The 19,527-nt window shown below is 40.9% G+C and overlaps 1 protein-coding gene across 2 annotated transcripts in view; it reads left to right on the plus strand.

Annotated features, from left to right (window-relative positions):
- Positions 1 to 19,527, plus strand: part of DCLK2 (doublecortin like kinase 2) — a 152,885-nt gene that overhangs the window by 91,351 nt on the left and 42,007 nt on the right. Inside the window, exons 3-6 of one of the 2 annotated variants that reach the window (XM_065877311.1) lie at positions 268 to 370; positions 4,693 to 4,794; positions 5,669 to 5,719; positions 9,389 to 9,483. In XM_065877311.1, the coding sequence (XP_065733383.1) occupies positions 268 to 370; positions 4,693 to 4,794; positions 5,669 to 5,719; positions 9,389 to 9,483 (351 nt within the window). The remainder of the gene's footprint in view (positions 1 to 267; positions 371 to 4,692; positions 4,795 to 5,668; positions 5,720 to 9,388; positions 9,484 to 19,527) is intronic. The other variant, XM_065877312.1, reaches the window with a different exon arrangement.

Consider the following 19,527-nt stretch of genomic DNA (forward strand, 5'->3'; position numbering starts at 1 on the left):
CTCCTGTGGATGCCCTTGACTTCACCTGTAAACAGGAACTTTGATGCCAGCTAGGAGCCCCTCCTTTTGTTGTTCTGAGGTCGGTCAGGAGACATTGTGTGGAAGTGCTCTGTGGAGGGTGAAATGCTTGGAAATGTGTGCGATTAAATAGTTTTTCATTCTGACTCAGTATTATAGGTGAGGCTAGAAAATATATTTAATTTTGCTGACTTTTGTTTCACTTCTAATGTTTCTAATTTATTTCTTGGACATGATTTTTTTTTTTAGGTTACTTGTCTGCAAGACTTTTTTGGTGATGATGATGTTTTTATTGCGTGTGGACCTGAAAAATTCCGTTATGCCCAAGATGACTTTGTCCTGGATCACAGTGGTAAGGCAATTCATTGACCATCTTTGTAACCCTGAAATGGAGGCTTGGGATTCTCACTTGGTGCATGTTAAGTGGTCTGGTGTGTTGAAGAAAGATGGCATTGGCGGTACTCTTTTTGAATTAATGAAAGTAGAAAATAACTTGAAGGTATTTACCTAGTTGCAAAAAACAAAAAACCCTAATTCAAGTGAAATAGTTTTCATTTTTTAGCAAGTTGGTTCCATCTCTTTTTACTGCATTGTTTTGCCTCTGAAATGGATTTCCTACCTTCTTCCAGAATGGTGCCTGGCTATGCCACCTTAAATGTATGGATAGTGTTGAACCTGAAACAGTTCATTATACATTTTCCATGTCCATAAAGAGATACATAAAAGGATAGTAGGTTGTTAATAGTGATTATCTCAGGTTTCTTTTTATCTCATTGCTCTGTTCGCAACTTAGAAAAAAAATAGCATGCATTGTTTATATATGCAGGAAAAATAAAGCTATTTTCATTGATGGGATAAGAAAATCCCTTTCTCTTAATTTTAGCCAAAAAATGGAGTTTTCAACTATTTAGCAATAACCTCAGTGATTTCAGATGGTTTTGATCCTGGGAATATTGTTCTAATCTGTTGTCTGGAACTAATTTAAACCTGTTGCAGTATTAGTGATTATCTTAGCTGATAGTAAAGTCAACTTCATCTTTAAATGAGATAAAATCATACAGACATAACATTTCACAGAGAAGAGAGGGATGTTGGAGGTTCAGTCCCACTCTTTAATTTCACGAATGAGGAAAGTTGACTTTTCAAAAACTAAACTGGTGGGTAAACCCTTTCCAGTTGTAGTGGTTCCGACAGTCCAAAATTACAGAAACATACTACCAAATAAATATGGCGACCCGTAGACTTTTTAAAGTTCAAGATGATACATTCTGTGGTATCAAACTTCCTTGTGTAATTCTTTCCTGTTACACTATGTCACTTACCTTGGGGCGATTTATCTACTTTGTGCTTGGGGCTCATTCATCTACTCTTATCGTTTTTTTCCACTGCTGCCAAATTTCTTGGGGGTTTCTGTACTGTCTTATACTCTGTTGTAGTGGCCCTGCTTTAGATTTGTAATGCCACTGGAAAGTCCATAAAGAATTGCCAATGCTATCTATGCTAATGCTCTCCCCTGTTCTCATGGGTTGACTGAAAAACGTGCATTTACATATCATCTGTATTTTACATCTTTTTTTTTTTTTTTTTGCGGTACGCGGGCCTCTCACTGTTGTGACCTCTCCTGTTGTGGAGCACAGGCTCCAGACGCGCAGGCCCGGCGGCCATGGCTCATGGGCCCAGCCGCTCCGGGGCACGAACCCATGTCCTCTGCATCGGCAGGCGGACTCAACCACTACGCCACCAGGGAAGCCCCTACCACTTTTTTGACTGTAGCTTAATTTCATTTCATAGTATTTCTTCGATGTCAATATGAGTCATTTTGAAAGCTGAGATGCTGAAACTCAATAATATTATACTCCAGGTTGTAAAGTTAATTTGGGTGGCAACAACAGCAATAAAACATTTATTGAGCACTTACTATATATGTACTAGGCATTGTCCTCAGGGCTTTACATGTATGTTGTAAATTTACCTAAGCTATTTGAATTGTTCATAGTTTTTTGTTGTTTTGGCTACCAAAGAACTCCAATAATTAGAAGTGGGTGAAAGCTACTGATTTCTTCCCTCTTGATTCCTACTTAACCTTCTGCAAACTGGGGATAGTAAAAGTGGCTTTTTCATAAAATTTGATGAGGATTAAATGAGTTCATATGTGTAAAGCAGTTGGAAGTGTGCCCATTACACAGTATGTGCTATCCCTGTTGTTGCTGTTAATGTTATTATTATATCACCACCATTAGGTCATGAAATTTTATGATGAAAGCAAGTCTCAGACGTAATTCTGCCACAAGTGCGTTTACTAGGAGTGATGCTGAAAACTCAGCCTCTGTGCACCGGTGCCGAATCAAATTACGGAGACAGAATTTTGGGTGAAGTAGAAAAGAACAGCTTTATTGCTTTGCCAGGCGGAGGGGGACCCAGTGGGCTCCTTCCCTGAAAAACTGTGTGTCCCTACCCAGGGGGATTTGGTGAGGAGTTTTATAGCAATGGTTCAAGGGCAGGGTTGCTGATAAGGATCAGGGTGTTGCGTGCAGGGTCTGCACTCCTTTAATCTGGTCTCACTAGTCTTCCGATGAATTTTTCTGGTTCCTTTAATCTGGCCTCAGGTGGTTTTCTCTGGAATGAAGATTGCTGACTTCTTCCATTTATTGAGGGTTTTCGTTCTGGAAAGAGCTCAAAGATATTGTTATGTGTATCCCTTGAGGGGGAACCAAGACCCTTTCCCAAGGCTGCGCTATTTTGTTTCTTGGCTGTTCCTCCCTTGTCTCTGCATCCCCTCCCTTCCCTGATTAGCAACTGTTTGAACCAGCCCTTTGGAACTCAGGGGAAGTCATGGAAGCTGGAGTCTGTTCCCTCCAAGAAACGGGGAACATATCTCTGGATATATGTATATGTATGGTTGATTCGTTTTGTTATAAAGCAGAAGCTAACACACCATTGTGGGGCAATTATACTCAAGATGGAAAGAAAGAAAGAAAGAGAGAGAAGGAAGGAAGGAAGGAAAGAAGGAAGAAAGAAAAAGGAAGGAAGGAGGGAGGGAGGTGGGGGAGGGAGGGAGAGGGGGAAAGAAAGAAAGAAAGAAAAGAAAGAAACGGGGAACACAGAAAGGCTTCTGTGCCCAGGAGCCCCACAGGGTCCTGGTAGGGTTCAGGAGGCAAAGATTTTTTTTTTTTAAATCAGTTATTTAACTTGTGTTGTAATCTTGATGAGTCCCAGCTCTGTCCTTTTACACTGCTGACAACATCTTATGTTAAAAATCAGTTCAAAATCCATAGAATTCAGCTAAGCTGGTCTTAGTCAAGGAACAGAACCCTCCGTTCACGAGCTGGGTGCAGGACTGGCTCAGATTCCTACCCTGGGGGTAGTTCTGAAGTTCTGGTTATGGGCTTTCTAGATTTACCCATCCTGCTCGTAAGGGAGTGGCAGTACCTTTAGGAAGTTCTCACTAACCCACACACCACTCCTTCCAGCAGTGGAGTACTTTCTAACATCCGTGCTGCTGATTAACTAAGCTGCTATTGCTGCAGCCCCCTCTGAGTAAGGTTCTGATTAGAGTCTTTCAGATGCTAACTCACCTCCCTGGTGTGTATTTTCCTGATTAGTGTACTTCCCTTGTTAATTTATTGCCCCTGGGGTATAGATGAAAACCAACCCCCATTTTAATCTTTCTGCGAAAATTGAAGTATTTTAATGTGAATTACAGACAATATGTTATCTAATTGAATCCTTATAAGAAGGCTGTGAAGCAGATTGATTTTCATCCCAGTTGCATAGGGGAAAAAACTGAGACGTAGAGCTAACCAAGGTCCACCAGTTAGCAAAGTCAAATCCATGATTCATCCCAAATCTGCATGACTCCAAAAACCAGGTTCTTAATTGTTCAAATTAGAAGTGATTATTTAAGCTGTTTAATTAGTTCTGGTTCTTTACATGCTAATTTATTTGGCAGTTTATGGAAAGACCAAAGTTATTGTTTAAAGCTAGTTTCCTCATTTTTTATTTATTTATTTATATTTGGCTGCGTTGGGTCTTCGTTGCTGCACACGGGCTTTCTCTAGTTGCGGCAGGCGGAGGCTACTCTTGCCCAGTGACCATGGCTCACGGGCCCAGCGACTCTGCAGCACGTGGGATTCTCCCGGACCGGGGCACGAACCTGCGCCCCCTGCATCGGCAGGTGGACTCCCAACCACTGCGCCACCAGGGAAGCCCGTGTTTCCTCATTTTTGACGCTTCAGGAAGATGGAAAATAAGACAGTAAGGGGTTCATAAATTAGAGTCCTGTACCCTTTCAAACTGTTATCAGAGAGTTGGAGCGAACTCTTTGTTGTAGCCTTTGCCTATCAATGCTACTGACCAAAATAATAATAATAAGTTGCACATGTGTAGATTAGGCTGTGGGTATGCGTGAATCAAGTTAGGACATCAGGATTTCTGTATTTATTAAGAACTCCATCTGGAACAATGAGGTAAGTCACAAGGTGTGAAGCCTAATTTAAGGTAACCTCAGGTGTGCTTTTGGGACGGTTGCTCTGTGTATTAAAGTTGTTTAACATTAATGGGAAAGATGATCAGGTAATAGTTCTAGGCAGTAAACTACTGTAATGTGTGATCTGTGCTCTTCCTTTGGTTAGAATTAAAACCAGCTCGACTTAAAGCACTTTCCTTCCTTTCTAGAATGCCGCGTCTTGAAGTCATCTTATTCTCGCTCCTCAGCTGTTAAGTATTCTGGATCCAAGAGCCCTGGGCCTTCTCGACGCAGCAAATCACCAGCTTCAGGTAGTTAAAGGGAAAAGGAAATGGATAGTCACAAAAGGAGCAGATCATTCTTCAGTTTTCTTTAATATGAATTAGTAGTCATTCCCATCCTTGTATGCAGCCAGGTTCCAGAATGACATATACATGACATGATTTTTAAATCCAGAAGTTTAAGTTTGTTTCTCAAAGTTATAATAAGTGTCCTAACACTTGGTTTTGTTCTGACAAATTTTCTCAAGAACAATCTTACCTAGATTCTTCTGGTATTTATGTAGAAGTGTTTCACGGTTTTGACCGCTGTGTGCTGCATTTTTAATTTTGTGCTATAAGATTGTGGATATTTCCTTATCTTATTGGTTTAAAACATAAACATACACGCCTAACAGCAATGTATTTACTTGATAAGTTTCCACAGGCTTTTCCACCATCGAGTAATTTAATAGGAGCAACGATTATTGTTAGAAAGTAGCACTGCTTATTTCAGAGTCAGACTTACCTCTAAGTTTCTTTCAGATCTTGAGCCTATAGATTTGTCATAATTTTGACAGCTTTTGACATTTTTAAAGAATTAAAATATCCCCTAAATCTTTATATATTGATTCTGTGAGTTATAATTTTGCTGATATCATTTCCCATTAAGGAAAGGATTGTGAAAAAACTGTGATTTTACATGTGGTAAATCTAGAACATGTGAAAGTAGTATTAACAAAAACTGTCTGAAGCATCAGCCTTTTTATAAAATACTGAATTTGGGGGGTGTTCTACTTTGCTGCTGCTGCACCTATCCCACTTTCTCTAGGTCGGGTTGTTTTGCCCTCCTTTTTGTGTACACATTTAGACCTGCTGAATAACCACTCTCCTTACTGTCTCCTTTGTTTATACTGAATGTGTCCAGTAAAGAGGGGTGGCCACTACTCCAGGGCCTACTCTACGGCCAAATCCCCAGGTGAGCCATGATTATTATGGCTTTGTCGCTCTGCTGGGTTTTTGTTTTCGTCTTTCGCCATATTTCTGTTTCCTTTTGTTCCATTTCCATGAATGCATCTGGCTTTTACCAGTGGACATCTGTGCAGTTATCAAGCGCTTCACAATGTTTCAGCCTCCCTTACTTGTTAGAGAGCCAGTCATCCTCAGAAGGTTGCCAGGTGCCTGTCTGTGTGTAGTCACGGTACACAGTGATGGAGGAGACACGGCGCTTCAAGGGGTGTTAATTTGGGAGAATAGCCTGTTATTGAAAAAGGCTAAGGGTTGTTGGTAATATGAAAATGGCCATAGAAGCAATTATACTCTCCTCTCCTTCCTCCCCACCCTGGGGTTGATAGGCCCAACATTCTCTCTCTAAAATATCAACGATATGAATATTTTTAACTGAATGCATCTCTCTGATGTTAAGCTTATTTCAAATCATATTGTGCTTTCTGTAAAGTATCTCACACGCAGGGAAAGCTAATATCACATGAAATTTGCATAAATACACTTCACTGAGTTTACCACGTGGTAAATTAGACTTTTGTCAGGTTCTTAGCTTTTGTTTTGGTGATAGGTTTACAGATGCTTATCACGTAAGTAATATAAATAAAAGTGGGGAGAGTGGTTCAAGGATCAGGTATTAAAATTAATCGAATTTTGTCTGCCTGAGGTCTAAAGAGGGGAATTAACATATTGAACTAAAAGCATGTTCCATAGCCATACTTGTCTTGTAGACCAACTTCTTCGTAACATAGTCTGATAAGTGTATAAATCTTTTAAACTGGAATTTGGAATGCTTAGAAATTGATTTGAGAAAATCTTAGGATTCCAGTACTCCAGATTTTCAAGTGAGTCCATATTTGGGTTTGGGTTAATAAAGTTTATCTTAACTTACAAGTAAAAGTTGTGAGATGTAAATCGCGTTTCAGAGGGCAAATGGCTTTTTTATAAGAGATTAACTCAAAAGCATGTTCAGCCCACACTGCAGTTACAGAAAATGGACAGAGAGTTTTGTATTATTAAATGCCACAGTACACAGAAGTATGACTCGCTTTTACGGACTGCTTTAGCTGTAGTATGCCTGTTACCATTTAGAACATTCCATGGGACTCACTGGAATTTCAAACAGAGCAAGTAACTTTGTAAATGTCATATTGTACTTTTTCACTCTTGGGACGGAAGTGCTCCCATCAGTGAAGTCTTTTGGCTGACAAAATTCCTCAACAAAACTCTAAATTTATCTGAATAGCTAAATGATATGTAGTAAACACATAGAAATTAATCTGGGTGATACAAGTGGGTAAATACTTACCACAACTTGCATCTTAAAAATTCTCACTTCAGATTTCTAGCTTGTGAATCTGTCGTAGTCCACCAGGATAAAAAACATTCAGAGCAAACAAACAAGAAAGCCCCCAAGTTGGTTTCTTACCTTACAGTTGAGGGGAAGGGTGGATAAGAGCCTTATTTTGGGAGAGAAAATCCAGGCTGTGGTGAAGGAGGGGAGCATTGCAGAGACGCTGGGCACTGTCCATCCACCTTCCTGTTGGTAGCAGCAGTGTCGGGGGAGAAAGTACAATGTGGCTCTGTCCCAGGCCCCACTTATCCTCCCAGAGACTGGAGAGATGTGCAAATAAATGGAGTTAAGAACTTCTCACTAGACAACAACTTTTTAGAACCTTTCAAATGCTATAAGAAACTGAGAGGGCTATATATGGCTTAGTGTCTCTTTAGGATGGGAGTTATTTGAGGGTAACTATGGATATGTAGTTACTGATACCAGTTCAATCCCTGGCAGTGAGTTTTGTTAAGAAATTACGTTTAGGCAGGAGGTGTGTTTTTAGGGAAATTGGTCTGCCACGGGCTTACCATTTGCAGGAACCAAGTTTTCTTCTTTAGTCCCTTTTCTGTCACTGTTCCAAGGAAATCTTTGATATCGAAGTGGTTTCTGAATATCAGTGAAAGGTAACAGCCCTTGGTGAGGAGGAACTGGTGACCTGAACAGGTTGCTGTGTGGAATGAAGGAGAAACAGAGCCAAACTCAGTATCAGCTCACAGCAAGCTTACTAGTTCACTGCTCATAGTAATCTCTATTTTACGTGAATTCCTACCACCAGTTCCCTTTAAAGAGAATTTTTAAAAGAAAGAGCATTAATTGAAGTGTAACTTTACTGAAAAATAATCAGGGCTATTGAATACTCTTAAAAGTTTCTAATTAATTGTACAGTTTCTTGTGTTGTACTTGTGCTCTAGATACCCACATACATTTGTTAAGAAAATCTAGATAACTGATAATGATTTGTGAATGAGTGGTTTTAAACTAGAAAAATTCAAGTTTGGTAATTTAAAAATAACTGGAAAATTTTTTCATCTTTGCTGAATTTTTACAAGGAGGAATATAATAAACATACATGACTGATTCATCTAATCACACATACTTACAGATCCAGAATTCGGCCTCCATTCAAGGACTGGTGCTTACTTTTTTGAGTCACCTATTCAGGACCTTTATCTCTGCATTTTGCTTTTTATATTTATTAGCATCATTTAAAATAACAGTTGTCTCCTCCCTTTTATTAAAAAGATTTTTTTAAAAGGAAATGGACTTTGCTTTCCTTTCCATAGAGACGAATGCCAGTTTTCATCTGCTTGGGGCAGAAGCATTGAAGATTAATGATAAAAGGGGTTAAAGCACTCCTTAGAAGAGGGGAAAAAAAAAAAAAAAAAAAAAATATATATATATATATATATATATATACACACACACACCAATACCAGATGTTAACTAATAGTTTTGTGAAATTACAGCCAAAGTGGATCCCATTGGTATAATTAGGAATAAGCCTGAGTAATACTGAGATGTGTGACTAGCATTGTATAGTATAAAATCTGCAAACTAACCCTCCCCTTGAAAGAGCCGTGCCCATACTCTTCCCTACCGAGTCTCTAAATTGAGCTTTTAACATAGGAAGTGTATGGAAGTTTGGAGGAGGGTGTACAAAAAAACACCAAGACTTGCTAAATAGTGGGGAAATTAAGTTGAGAAGACAAGAAAATGGAAGGAATTAGAAATAACTCGTCTAGATAATAAGAAATTGGCTTTCAAATAAATAAGTAGGTATTACAAGGAAAATGACCAGTAATTTTCTTTTTCCGTTAAGGATATACTTAAAAAATGTGTTAGAATCATGGTGGAATTGATTTGGGAGAGCCACAAGAACGTCTTGGTTACTCAGGTTGGTGTATACTAAGACACTGGATATTGGAGTAGTTATAGGACAACCTTCAGAGGAGACCATTACAAATATAACAGCCATGCATTTCTCTACCCTTGATGGCAGGCAGGATATATGGACAAGTTGTTGCTCACATCTCTAACTCCATAACGTTTTATATATTTGTTTATGTCACTGTTGGAAAACTATTATTGAAAATAATTCTAGTTTCGCTGCTTATTTGTCTGATACTTTGTCTGTAATGCAGTAAGACACATTATTTTTGCTTTGTGCTGAGTTACCGTCTGCTTTGAGCTTTGAATGAATTGAAGCTCCATTGGAGCTATACTGGGCATATGCTTAGTGTTTTTACACAATCTGGTGGTTCTGGGTTTTAATGACCTTTGTCTCCTTTGTTGTCTCGTGATCAGTTAATGGAACTCCCAGCAGCCAGCTTTCCACTCCTAAATCTACGAAATCCTCCAGTTCCTCTCCAACTAGCCCAGGAAGTTTCAGAGGATTAAAGGTATGAAATAGGATATATGGCATATTTGTGTGATTTTGTTATTTTGAGATGCATAGTTTAGTTAACTTGTTCAGGGGCTTGGGTGCAGTAACAAATCATAAAGGAAAGAGTTTAGGATTTGGAGCCAGGAAGACCTGGCTTTGAATCTTGTGTCCTTTTTCATCTTGTAATTTGGGCCAATTCATTTAACTCTTCTGAGCTAAAGTGTTCCCATCTCTTAAATGGGAATATAAAGTTGTGGTTAGGGTTGAACATAATGTGGTTTTATATAAATAAATAGCAGGTTTCCTATTATTATCAAAATGATTTACAATGGCAAAGCCTTGGAGAACACCATGATTCTTTTTTAAAATGTCATTTAAAATCATGATTTTAATACCATTAATATAATTTGACTGTGTGAAAGTCTAAAACAGAGTGAAATTCTAGCATAATACTTATATACACAAGTTAGTAACACAAGAAAAATATGTTCATTTTGGTGAAGAACTTAGGAATAAATCTTAGGTTTTGACTGTGGTGTCCTAAAAATATAAACAGTAACTTAACATGATTAAGCAGTTGGTTTAATAGGCATTTTATCTAATAGAGAAGGAGAAGAATGAATGATGAGCAAAACCAAATTTGCAGGATTTCCACAAGTTTAATTTGATTGAGTAGCCCTCAATAATTTAAGTTTATAAGAGGAAATTTGCCCGGTAAAAAAGCAGTACATGAATTTTCTTAAAGATTGAAAGTGTCCTTTTGTAGAAACAGTCACATTGTCTGTATGGTAATGCACTTTAGGAAGATGGAAGTGTACACAGCGCCATGATGTACACGCGTATTAACTTTCATTCTCTTGGAGTGTTTAACATCGGAAGCACCTTCGTTAGGAATACATTCTTGAAAGTTGGTTGCCCCAACACTTCAGATATCGTCCAAGTGGTTTTCTTGACTTTAAGGATGCTGAAAAACATTTTTCACTGATAAAGTGAAAGGTAAAAGCCCCAGCACGCCTGGTGAATGTGGGGTGGGAACCTGCTGGGCCGGCAGGGCGGTGGGCCTGCGGGTCCTCACTGCCTGCGGTGCTCTGTTCTCCACCTGACACTCAGGTGTGCTTGTCCTGTCCTGAGGATGTTGTATCTACCTCAGAGTGAACTGCATGGTTCTTGTCTGAGTGCCTGACTTCAAAAGGAGAAGTTTCTTCTGGAAAAGGACAGATCAGATTGTCTGTTTTTGTGCCTGCTTGCTTATGTATGTTGGCAGAATTTGGACTGAGACGAATAGTCAGTTTGGGATTGGGAACACATAAGCTCTCAGTAACCTCTACGTGCTGGAAGTTCCTTATATTTATCGAAAGAACTGGCCACTTTCTGAAGTGCTAAATTGGCTTAGGTCAGTGTATAATATGATTTCAGTGGAATTTTTTTAAAGATTTATTTATTATTATTTTTATTTATTTTTGGCTGTGTTGGGTCTTAGTTTTGGCACGCGGGGTGCACGGGCTTCTCTTTTCTAGTTGTGGCGCACATGCTCCAGGGCGCATGGGCTGTGTAGTTGTGACACGCGGGCTTAGTTGCCCCACGGCATGTGGGATCTTAGTTCCCTGACCAGGGATCGAACCCACGTCCCCTGCTTTGTAAGGTGGATTCTTTACTGCTGGACCACCAGGGAAGTCCCTCAATGGAATTCTTAAATGTCAACCCCCCCAAAAAAGTTATTTCCGTTAAAAATCACTCATGTAATTATTTTCAGCTTTTCTTTCCCAACTTATTTTCTCCAGAATAGATTGGAGATGCTCTCTTTTTAATCCGGGTAACTTTCAAGAGAACTAGAGTTAAAGATCAAGTTGATTCACCTCTTTTCCAGTTCCAGTTGTTTCATCCTTTGTTAAAACTAAAGCAAGTTGTTCCAAGTGCTGGTAATTGTCAACCTAGGGCAGACCTAACCTAAGCTTTGCAGTGGTCCACCTGCAAAGGTCACTTGTATTTCTCCCTCAGGCTGTTGCTGTAGGCAGGGCTGCTCTGATCCTTGACCTAGGACTGCGTGCGGCCATCCCAGAAGGTACCTTACCCAGGGTCTTGGTCATTTCCCCTTTTTTTTTGTTATCCATTGGTAACCTGGTCTCCCATCTTTCTTCCCAGTCCATCTTCAGCTCTCAGCCCAAGATTGTCCTTTTTTTGTTGTTGCCACTGGCTCAATTGGTGCTGCTTAATGCTCTGAGTCCAGACCCATTCCTTCATGTATGCGCACAGACTTGCAGGAGATCACCCACAGATGCGAAGTCTGGAGTGAAGAGGCATGGGATTTTTAAAACATGCTAATAAGTTGTATTATTGCAGAGACATTAGATAAAATTGTTCTCACTACACTAGGTGTGTCTTAATTATTAGAGTAACCCCAGCCTTTAGCACACACAGTTCCATGGCACATGGTAAGCGCTCAAGGATCACTTATTGATGCAGAAATAAATGAAGAAGGTTAGGGAAATGCTGATTCCTGGTCAAGAGTAAAGATGAGATTACCAGTAAGATAAAGAGTAGTGGTTCTTCCATGACCTCCCACCCATTCCTTTCTCCTCTACCACACCTGGGGCTCGGCTAACAGCTGTGAGACCTCCTCTTGAGTTTTCTTTTGATCATCTGTAAAATAAGGATGTTTGACCTTAGATAACTTCTAGAGTGCTAAGATTAGAGTTCTTTTAAGTTGCCCAAAAATCTGTCTCGGAAGCTGGGGAGTCTATTTCTCTTCCTCTCACTTTAAAGCTGATGGAGAATCACTGAATCTTACATTAAATATTCGCAGCTAAACAAGTCTCTGCCACACCCATCAGCTGTTTGGACACAAAGCTAAGTACCTCTAACCCCTGCCTGTTCCCAGGGGTCGTACTTTGTGGACATTTCATCTCATCACAGTTCCCCACAGTCCATGGTGTGTATTGTCCTTGGAATGAAAACCTGCCTTTGAAATACTGCAGCTTAGTTGTTCTCTTCACTGTACAAAATACCGTAATTTCAATGTCATTGTAGAGCTCTAGTCAGCATCTGTCCACGTTTGCATTATTTTCTCTATTCAGTGACATTACAAATGGAGAATTACAGATAATTACCATGTGTTAGTGCTATGCTTTTTCCTTCCCCTTCATTCAAAATAGCTTATTAAGATCATTTAAGAGGAGATGTCTGACAATGGAGAGCTGTTTTTCATGGGCAGGAACCCTTTACCACTATTTATCCTACTTAGATACTTTCATGGCTTTGGGGATAGTGTTTTTCCAGAGAATCAGGGAATTGACAAAAGCAAGCAAACCAAGCCAGGACAACGTATGCAGGAGTTGGCACCCACATCACTCTGTATCCCAGGACACAGTTTCTGGCAGATGGCTTTTTTTTCTCTACTATCTGGGTTTTACTTACTAGGGAATTAAGCAAAATTAAGTCAAAGGTAAGCAGAATTTGATATCCTGTCACAGTTTTTCCCCCCTTTGTGCCAGTTTCTGGGAACCATTTTGTGTTTGGGTGGAGACACTGAAAGAACTGAAAATGGAAATAGTGACATTGTGATGTTTAATCTCTGACCCAGAGCGTCGTTTTTGTTTGCTCCTTGAAGAAGACAGGAATTCAGAAGCAGCTCCCCCTCCTCCACAAAAAGCCCTCATTGTTTTCTCGATAGGACTCTTGTGAAGAAGACAACTCTGCTCCATTTATACCTGTTGATAGAAGGTCGAGCTCTCTAAGGGGCTGGACCAAAGGCAGGAGAAGAAGCAAAGCTTTCCTCAAATTGGGAATGTTTTTTTGCAAGGTGGGGTGTTAAGAAATAGTGTGGCAGGGCAGAAATAGAGACACAGATGTAGAGAACAAACGTATGGACACTGAGGGGGGAAAGCAGAGGCGGGTGGAGGTGGTGGTATGATGAATTGGGAGATTGGGATTGACATGTATACACTGATGGGTATAAAATGGATGACTAATAAGAACCTGCTGTATAAAAAAATAAATAAAAGAAAATTTAAAAAAAAAGAAATAGTGTGGCGACCAAGTAATTAAGGTTCTTTAAACCTAAAACCAAAAGATGTTAGGACAACTGAGAGTTAGTTGTCCCTCAATTATAACTCTTTGGTTTTGCTAGACAGTTACCCAAAACCATAGAATAGGGAAACTGGAAGTGGCCTCAGATCTTTTAGTTTGTCTTCATTGTATAGATGGAGAATCTGAGGTGCACTCAAATCTCTCCCTCTGTTACAGTTTCTCATCTTGGACTTTCTTTTATTATTATTTTAATTTTTTTTGCTTTAAAACGAGTGTGATGCCATATGAAGTCAATGTTATTCTCTCACCATGTACTCTGTAAGAGGTGGGTGTGGGTATTTGGCCAGCACTTGAGTATATGCTAAAGTAGTACAATCAGTATTCACAGCAGCTTTTTAGGAAGTATGAAAAAAACATTGCACTGGTCATGACGGTGCCATGGTATAGTCAGCTGCCTTTTAAGAGGTCCTGTCTGTTCAGTGTTAAGTGATTTTTAAAAATAATAACCTGTTTTCCTGACTAGCTTAAAGATGGATTTGAGATGGTTTCGGATGCAGTTAGGTTATGCTATTGGGACGATAAACTCACCTTGACCTAAAAAAAAAAAAAAAAAAAAGAATCTGAGGTGCCGAGATGTGAAGTGAGTGGCTCTAGGTCCCAGTGGCCAGTTGGGATCTCTGACCCTTTCACAGTCTCCATCTCTAACTTTTGACCTTCCCCCATCCCTGGTGGGCCTGCTTCAGTGACCCCAACACAGGTACCCCTTGGAAAAGCTGTGCTGTATAGGCCTTTTAGGAGGGTGAGTGCCTGGGTTTAGATACACACAAATGCTCTGAAGAAAAACGGGTTGTGAGACTGGGAAAGGAATAAGGAGAGGGGAGGGGAGGGAAAAGGGAGAGGTGATCCTGGGGTAGGGGAGGGGGGAGAGGCCAGAGGAAGGGCGAGGAAGACAGAGAACTCCTGTTGGCAGCTCTTCCTGGGAGGCTTGGTGTAAGGGATTGTTCATCGTATCTAATGCGGATTCTTTTCAAGTGAAATGGTTACACTGTGTGACCAACAGTTTTACTTTAGTGGGTCAGCTTTAGTAAAATGACCAAGTTCACAATGGGTTGGGGTTATTGGGTTGGTTGGTTTGTTTGGGTTTTTTTGGAAGCCAGCAATGGAGCTGAGTATGGTCAGGACTGGCACAGATTGGAAACAGACTGTGTAGTCCTGCCCCAGCAGGTGCATGGGTACCTCGACCTGGGATAATGTTCCATAGTGGGCCTGAGATGGAGGCCACACTGTGAGCACGCTGGCGTGACTGGGATTTGCATGCAGAGTGCACGCTCATAACCACTACTAGCCCCCAAAGACACAGTGAGAAAGCAGGGCAAGTCTGTTATACAGATGACAGGAACTATGTAGTCAGACCAAAAATTAGTGAAATGAGTTGCTAGGGCTACCCACTGGGCTTCTTCCCTAGAACCTAGTGCCTAGGTATGAGAAGATGGCTTTGCTTCTGTACAAGTTTGGGGAATCCGGCTTTTCTAAAAGACAGGACCACTCGTGGTGATAGTCACGTGGGGAGGAGGTGTTTTTGCAGCTGTTTCCACCACTGTGGACCAGGCTACCCACCAAGCCAGGCAGAAGGGGAGCCAAAGGCCTTGAGGTAAGGCCAGCTCATGCCAGGTTGTACTAGGCCCGTGTCAGGAAGAACTCTTGTTTATTTTCCTTTTATTCTCCTTGCTTATTAAAATTTTCTGTGAATGTTCCAGTCTGTCCCAGTTAAGATAAGGGACCCCTTTAGGCCAGAGGCTGAAGGCAGAGATGGCACCCGCTAGTTACATAGAAAGAGGGGCTCAGAGAAGGGAGAAGCCCAGAGGCCCCTGCTCTGAGATGGACACAAGATGGTGCAGTGGTTCAGGCTGTGAGCTCGGAAACCCGAGTGTCTGGGTTCCATCTTGGCTACTCACTAGCTGTGTGGCCTTGGGCAACTCACATCACCGTTATCTGTATAAAAGGGGATTCCTAGGACCTACTGCACAGGGTTGAGATTAACTGATTAAATATAAAGAAAGGACTAAGAATAGCTTTGTTACTCTATTATTCTATTGTTATACTTTTATATTCTATTTGTATTACAGTAAGCATTGGGGTTTCCAGGTTCAGTTTTCACATGAGGGAAGTTTCACTTAGAAAAATAAAATGATATGCAGTAGTGTAGGAGAAGGAAAGAGAAAGTGAGAGAAGTCAGACTCCTCTCCTCTCTTATTACCTTCTCTGCTTTTCTGTTATGACTTTCCCTCCCAGCTCTACCCTTCGTCTTTGTTTTCCTGCCCTCTCTACATGTTCCAACCCTATTAGTAATCTATAGGTAATTCTGTTAGTAACAAGCTATCCCCAAATTTAGCAGCTTAAAACATCAATAAAAAATTATTTCCCCTCACAGTTCTTGTGGGTCAGGAATTCAGGAGCAGCTTAAGATCTTCCAAGAGGTTGTAGTCAATATGTATACCAGGGCTTCAGTCGCCCGAAGCGTGACTGGGAACGGACGATCCCCTCCCAAGGTGACTCACTCACTTGGTGGCAAGTTGTGCCGGCTCTTGGCAGGAGGCCTCAGTTCCTCACCATGTGGACCCCTCCATAAATTGGCTTCAGGATCCTCAGAATGTGGCGACTGCATTTCCCCAGAGTGAGTGGTCTAAAAGAGAGTGCCGTGCAGAAGTTCCCCTTTCTATGACCCAGCCTCGCAAGTCAGACACCATCATTTCCATCATAGCTCAGTAGTCACAGATGTCAGCCCAGTTAAGCGTGGGGAGAGACTACGTGAGGGCATGGACATCAGGAGACGAGGCTCATGGGGACCATCTTGGAGGCTGGCTCCCACTCCTCTTCTCTCTGCTTTCATCTCACCCAGAGTTTCTTTCCTAGGCTGCCTCTGCTCCCTCAATAGCCTTCTGTCCATTCTCCCTTTTGAGTACCACAAATGTCTCTCTCCCCATCAATTTCATTGCTTTGTTCTCCTTCCAGTCCTTTTGTTCTCCAGACCGATCACTCCCCCGTGCATTGTTTTCTTTCCCCTGCAAATCCTAGAATCCTACCACCACTGTTGTTTTCTTCTCTTAATCCCCCATCTTCCTGACCCTCCATTTTCTCCTAGACCTCAGCCCGTGATCTCCTGTTTCCTCTGCCCAAGTTCCTCTGAGTCCCTTCGATCTAGCTGATAACCTTCCCTTCAGGAATATTTACTGTGAGTAAATCACAGCATTTTCTTTGGGACAGATAGGCAATGAAGAGTACTAAATGTGTCATCAGCTGCCAGATGGATGAAGAAAGCATTTCCCTGAAATTTAATTCATCATCCATGTCCCAGTTTAAGACTTTCAAGGCTGTAGTAACTCAAGGCTTCAGAGTCAGGGGCACATCTGTGGACACTGGGGGATGAAATGTCTCCTGTTTTGATGCTGAAGTGTATGCCCAGGGGCTGTCTACTGTGAGCATTCTTGTTGGTTGAAAGAAGAAAGAAAAAAGTACATTTGGAACATTATCCAACATCTTGAGATTATAAACTGTCTGATGTGCTGATATTTTTGTCTGATGAATGTCTCCTGGGTCTGCTGGTGGTGAAAGATTTTCCAGATTTGTGAAGTGTGATGAAAGGGCTGGTAGTATCTCATACTGATTGGCAGAGCTAAAATGTAACTCTTTGACCTTCTGAACTCAAAACTTCTTTTCGAAGCTGTGAAATGTAAATCCACGGTAGCTTCTGACCTTCAACATTTTCGCTTTTCCCTGGAGCTTTGGCTTTTCTTTGGTATTTAAAACTAGTTAATGGTCTTCAGTAAGAAGAGACTGACAACTTATATACCTCCTTTATTACCTCAGAAATGCTGGGTGGTGACTTCATCTCTGAACATAATTGATTTTGTTGACAGAAACAAAAGCAAAAGAGGGACTAAGCAGTTTTGAAGACTTCAGTGCCCTAACAAAATAAATCGTCACAATGACTCTCAGATTCTGTTTGAGGACAGTGATTTGTACATTGTAGTTGTTAAGTAAAAAAGAAGCATTTGGGGGCTTCCCTGGTGGCACAGTGGTTGAGAGTCCGCCTGCCGATGCAGGGGACATGGGTTTGTGCCCCGGTCCGGGAAGATCCCACATGCCGCGGTGCGGCTGGGCCCGTGAGCCATGGCTGCTGAGCCTGCGCCTCCGGAGCCTGTGCTCTGCAATGGGAGAGGCCACAGCAGTGAGAGGCCCGCGTACCGGAAAAAAAAAAAAAAGAAGCATTTGGTGGGTAAATGGCTCACCTGGGTGGAAGCCCTTTTTTATGGGGGTGGAGGGAGAGTTTGCCAAGCAAATCAGTGTAGAAATTGGATCAACTGTAAAAACTTTATTTGAATATAAGCAGCATATGTGTTTCTCTTAAACACCCCCTTATTCGTGAAAGTGGGTAATTAGACCTTCTTCTCGGTCACGCATTAGAAAATTGGATGGCAATAATACTTAGAGGTTGTGGTAGTGAGCTGACCTGTACCAGTGACAGACAGTGATAGCCTCCATTGTTGGCACTGAAGAGACAGGCACCACCTCCCCCACCATGCAGGCATCCTAGAAATTGGTGGTACCTCACACTGAAATCATGTAGACATATTTAGCAGGTAGGTGTGGCCATACCACCTGTTGCGGAAAAATCCAGTAATCCAGTAAGCAAAATCCAATGCTTGAAAGGCTCACTCATAGGGATGTGATGAGATTCTGTGCTGGTTTTGGCAGGCCATGTCGTCAACTGAGGTGGCAGCGATACTCAGAGGAACAGAAAGCCAAAGTCAGCAGGTTCCATACAGCTCCTTTTGTTACTGGGTCCAAGCTCGTACTGCTCACCACATGATAGGCTAATAAATTGAGAGAGGAGTTGTTGAGGCAAGGAATAGAGACTTTATTGGGAAAGCCAGCAGACCGAGAAGATGGAGGACTAGTGTCCCAAAGAACCATCTTACCTGAGTTAGAATTCAGGCTTCTTTTATACTACTAGGGGAGGAGCTGTGGTTGGTTGGCGAAAACTTCTTGGTGCCAGAATCCTTTGTTCTTGCAGCTGTCCAGGTAGTTCAGGTCACAATGTTCCTCTCAACCTCCAACAAGACAAATGTTATTCTCTGTTCTGCAACTTTTTATCTCTATATGAATGGGAAAATGTTATATCTTTAAAGGTCAGAGCCTTGAGAATGGGCTGTCCTGTATATTTCAGGCTATAAGCAACATTCTTTTAGTTATTAACTTGTAGCAAAAGCAATAGAATATAAAGGTTAAAGTAAAAGAAACATCCAGTATGGAGTCAGGTTTGTTCTTCCCTATTAAACTTTCATGGACTTGAGCTGGCTACCATCTCAAACCATGTACATGCACACACAGTGGGTTCTGTTTACTGCTGTTCACCACTATGAACCAGTCACAAGTCTCAAGCACCACTGATTTTACCAAATGAAACCAATGGCTACAGATAAAAATACTTTGTACGTTACTAACCCTTAGGTGCTGATTCAGATTAATTGTTCACGTCTCATTACTAATACTGAAGTATTTCAAAGTAAATTATCACAAATCCAATATTAAAGTGATAAAGCTTCTATTTTTAAATGGATGCCTAATTTATACTTGTTTTCCTTCTAATTAATGGAACTGTTACTTCTGATATTTTTTTAAAAATACCACAAAAATGATAATGAGGCAAATCTATTTACAAGTAATATCTAGAATACTGATTTTTTAAAAAATCTTCGGTACATTTCAGAGGTCATCTTTTTAAAGAAAAATTTTTCTTAAGATTGCTTTATGTGAAGAAAGGCTGTGTATTTATCGACTTGTATATTATTTGACTAAATTATAAGAATGTGATAATAGTTATGTACTCTGAAAGCATGTTCTAAATATACCCCAGTGAATATTTTGATCAGTGAGTCTGGCATAGGGTACAAGACTTCTTGAGGAGGTCATAGTGTGAGATTAGCCGAATAGCCTGGACTCTGCAGTCAGACCTGGGTTTAAATTCTGAATC

This window comes from Phocoena phocoena, chromosome 5 (assembly GCF_963924675.1).
Source record: "Phocoena phocoena chromosome 5, mPhoPho1.1, whole genome shotgun sequence".
NCBI classification, from domain to species: Eukaryota; Metazoa; Chordata; class Mammalia; order Artiodactyla; family Phocoenidae; genus Phocoena; species Phocoena phocoena.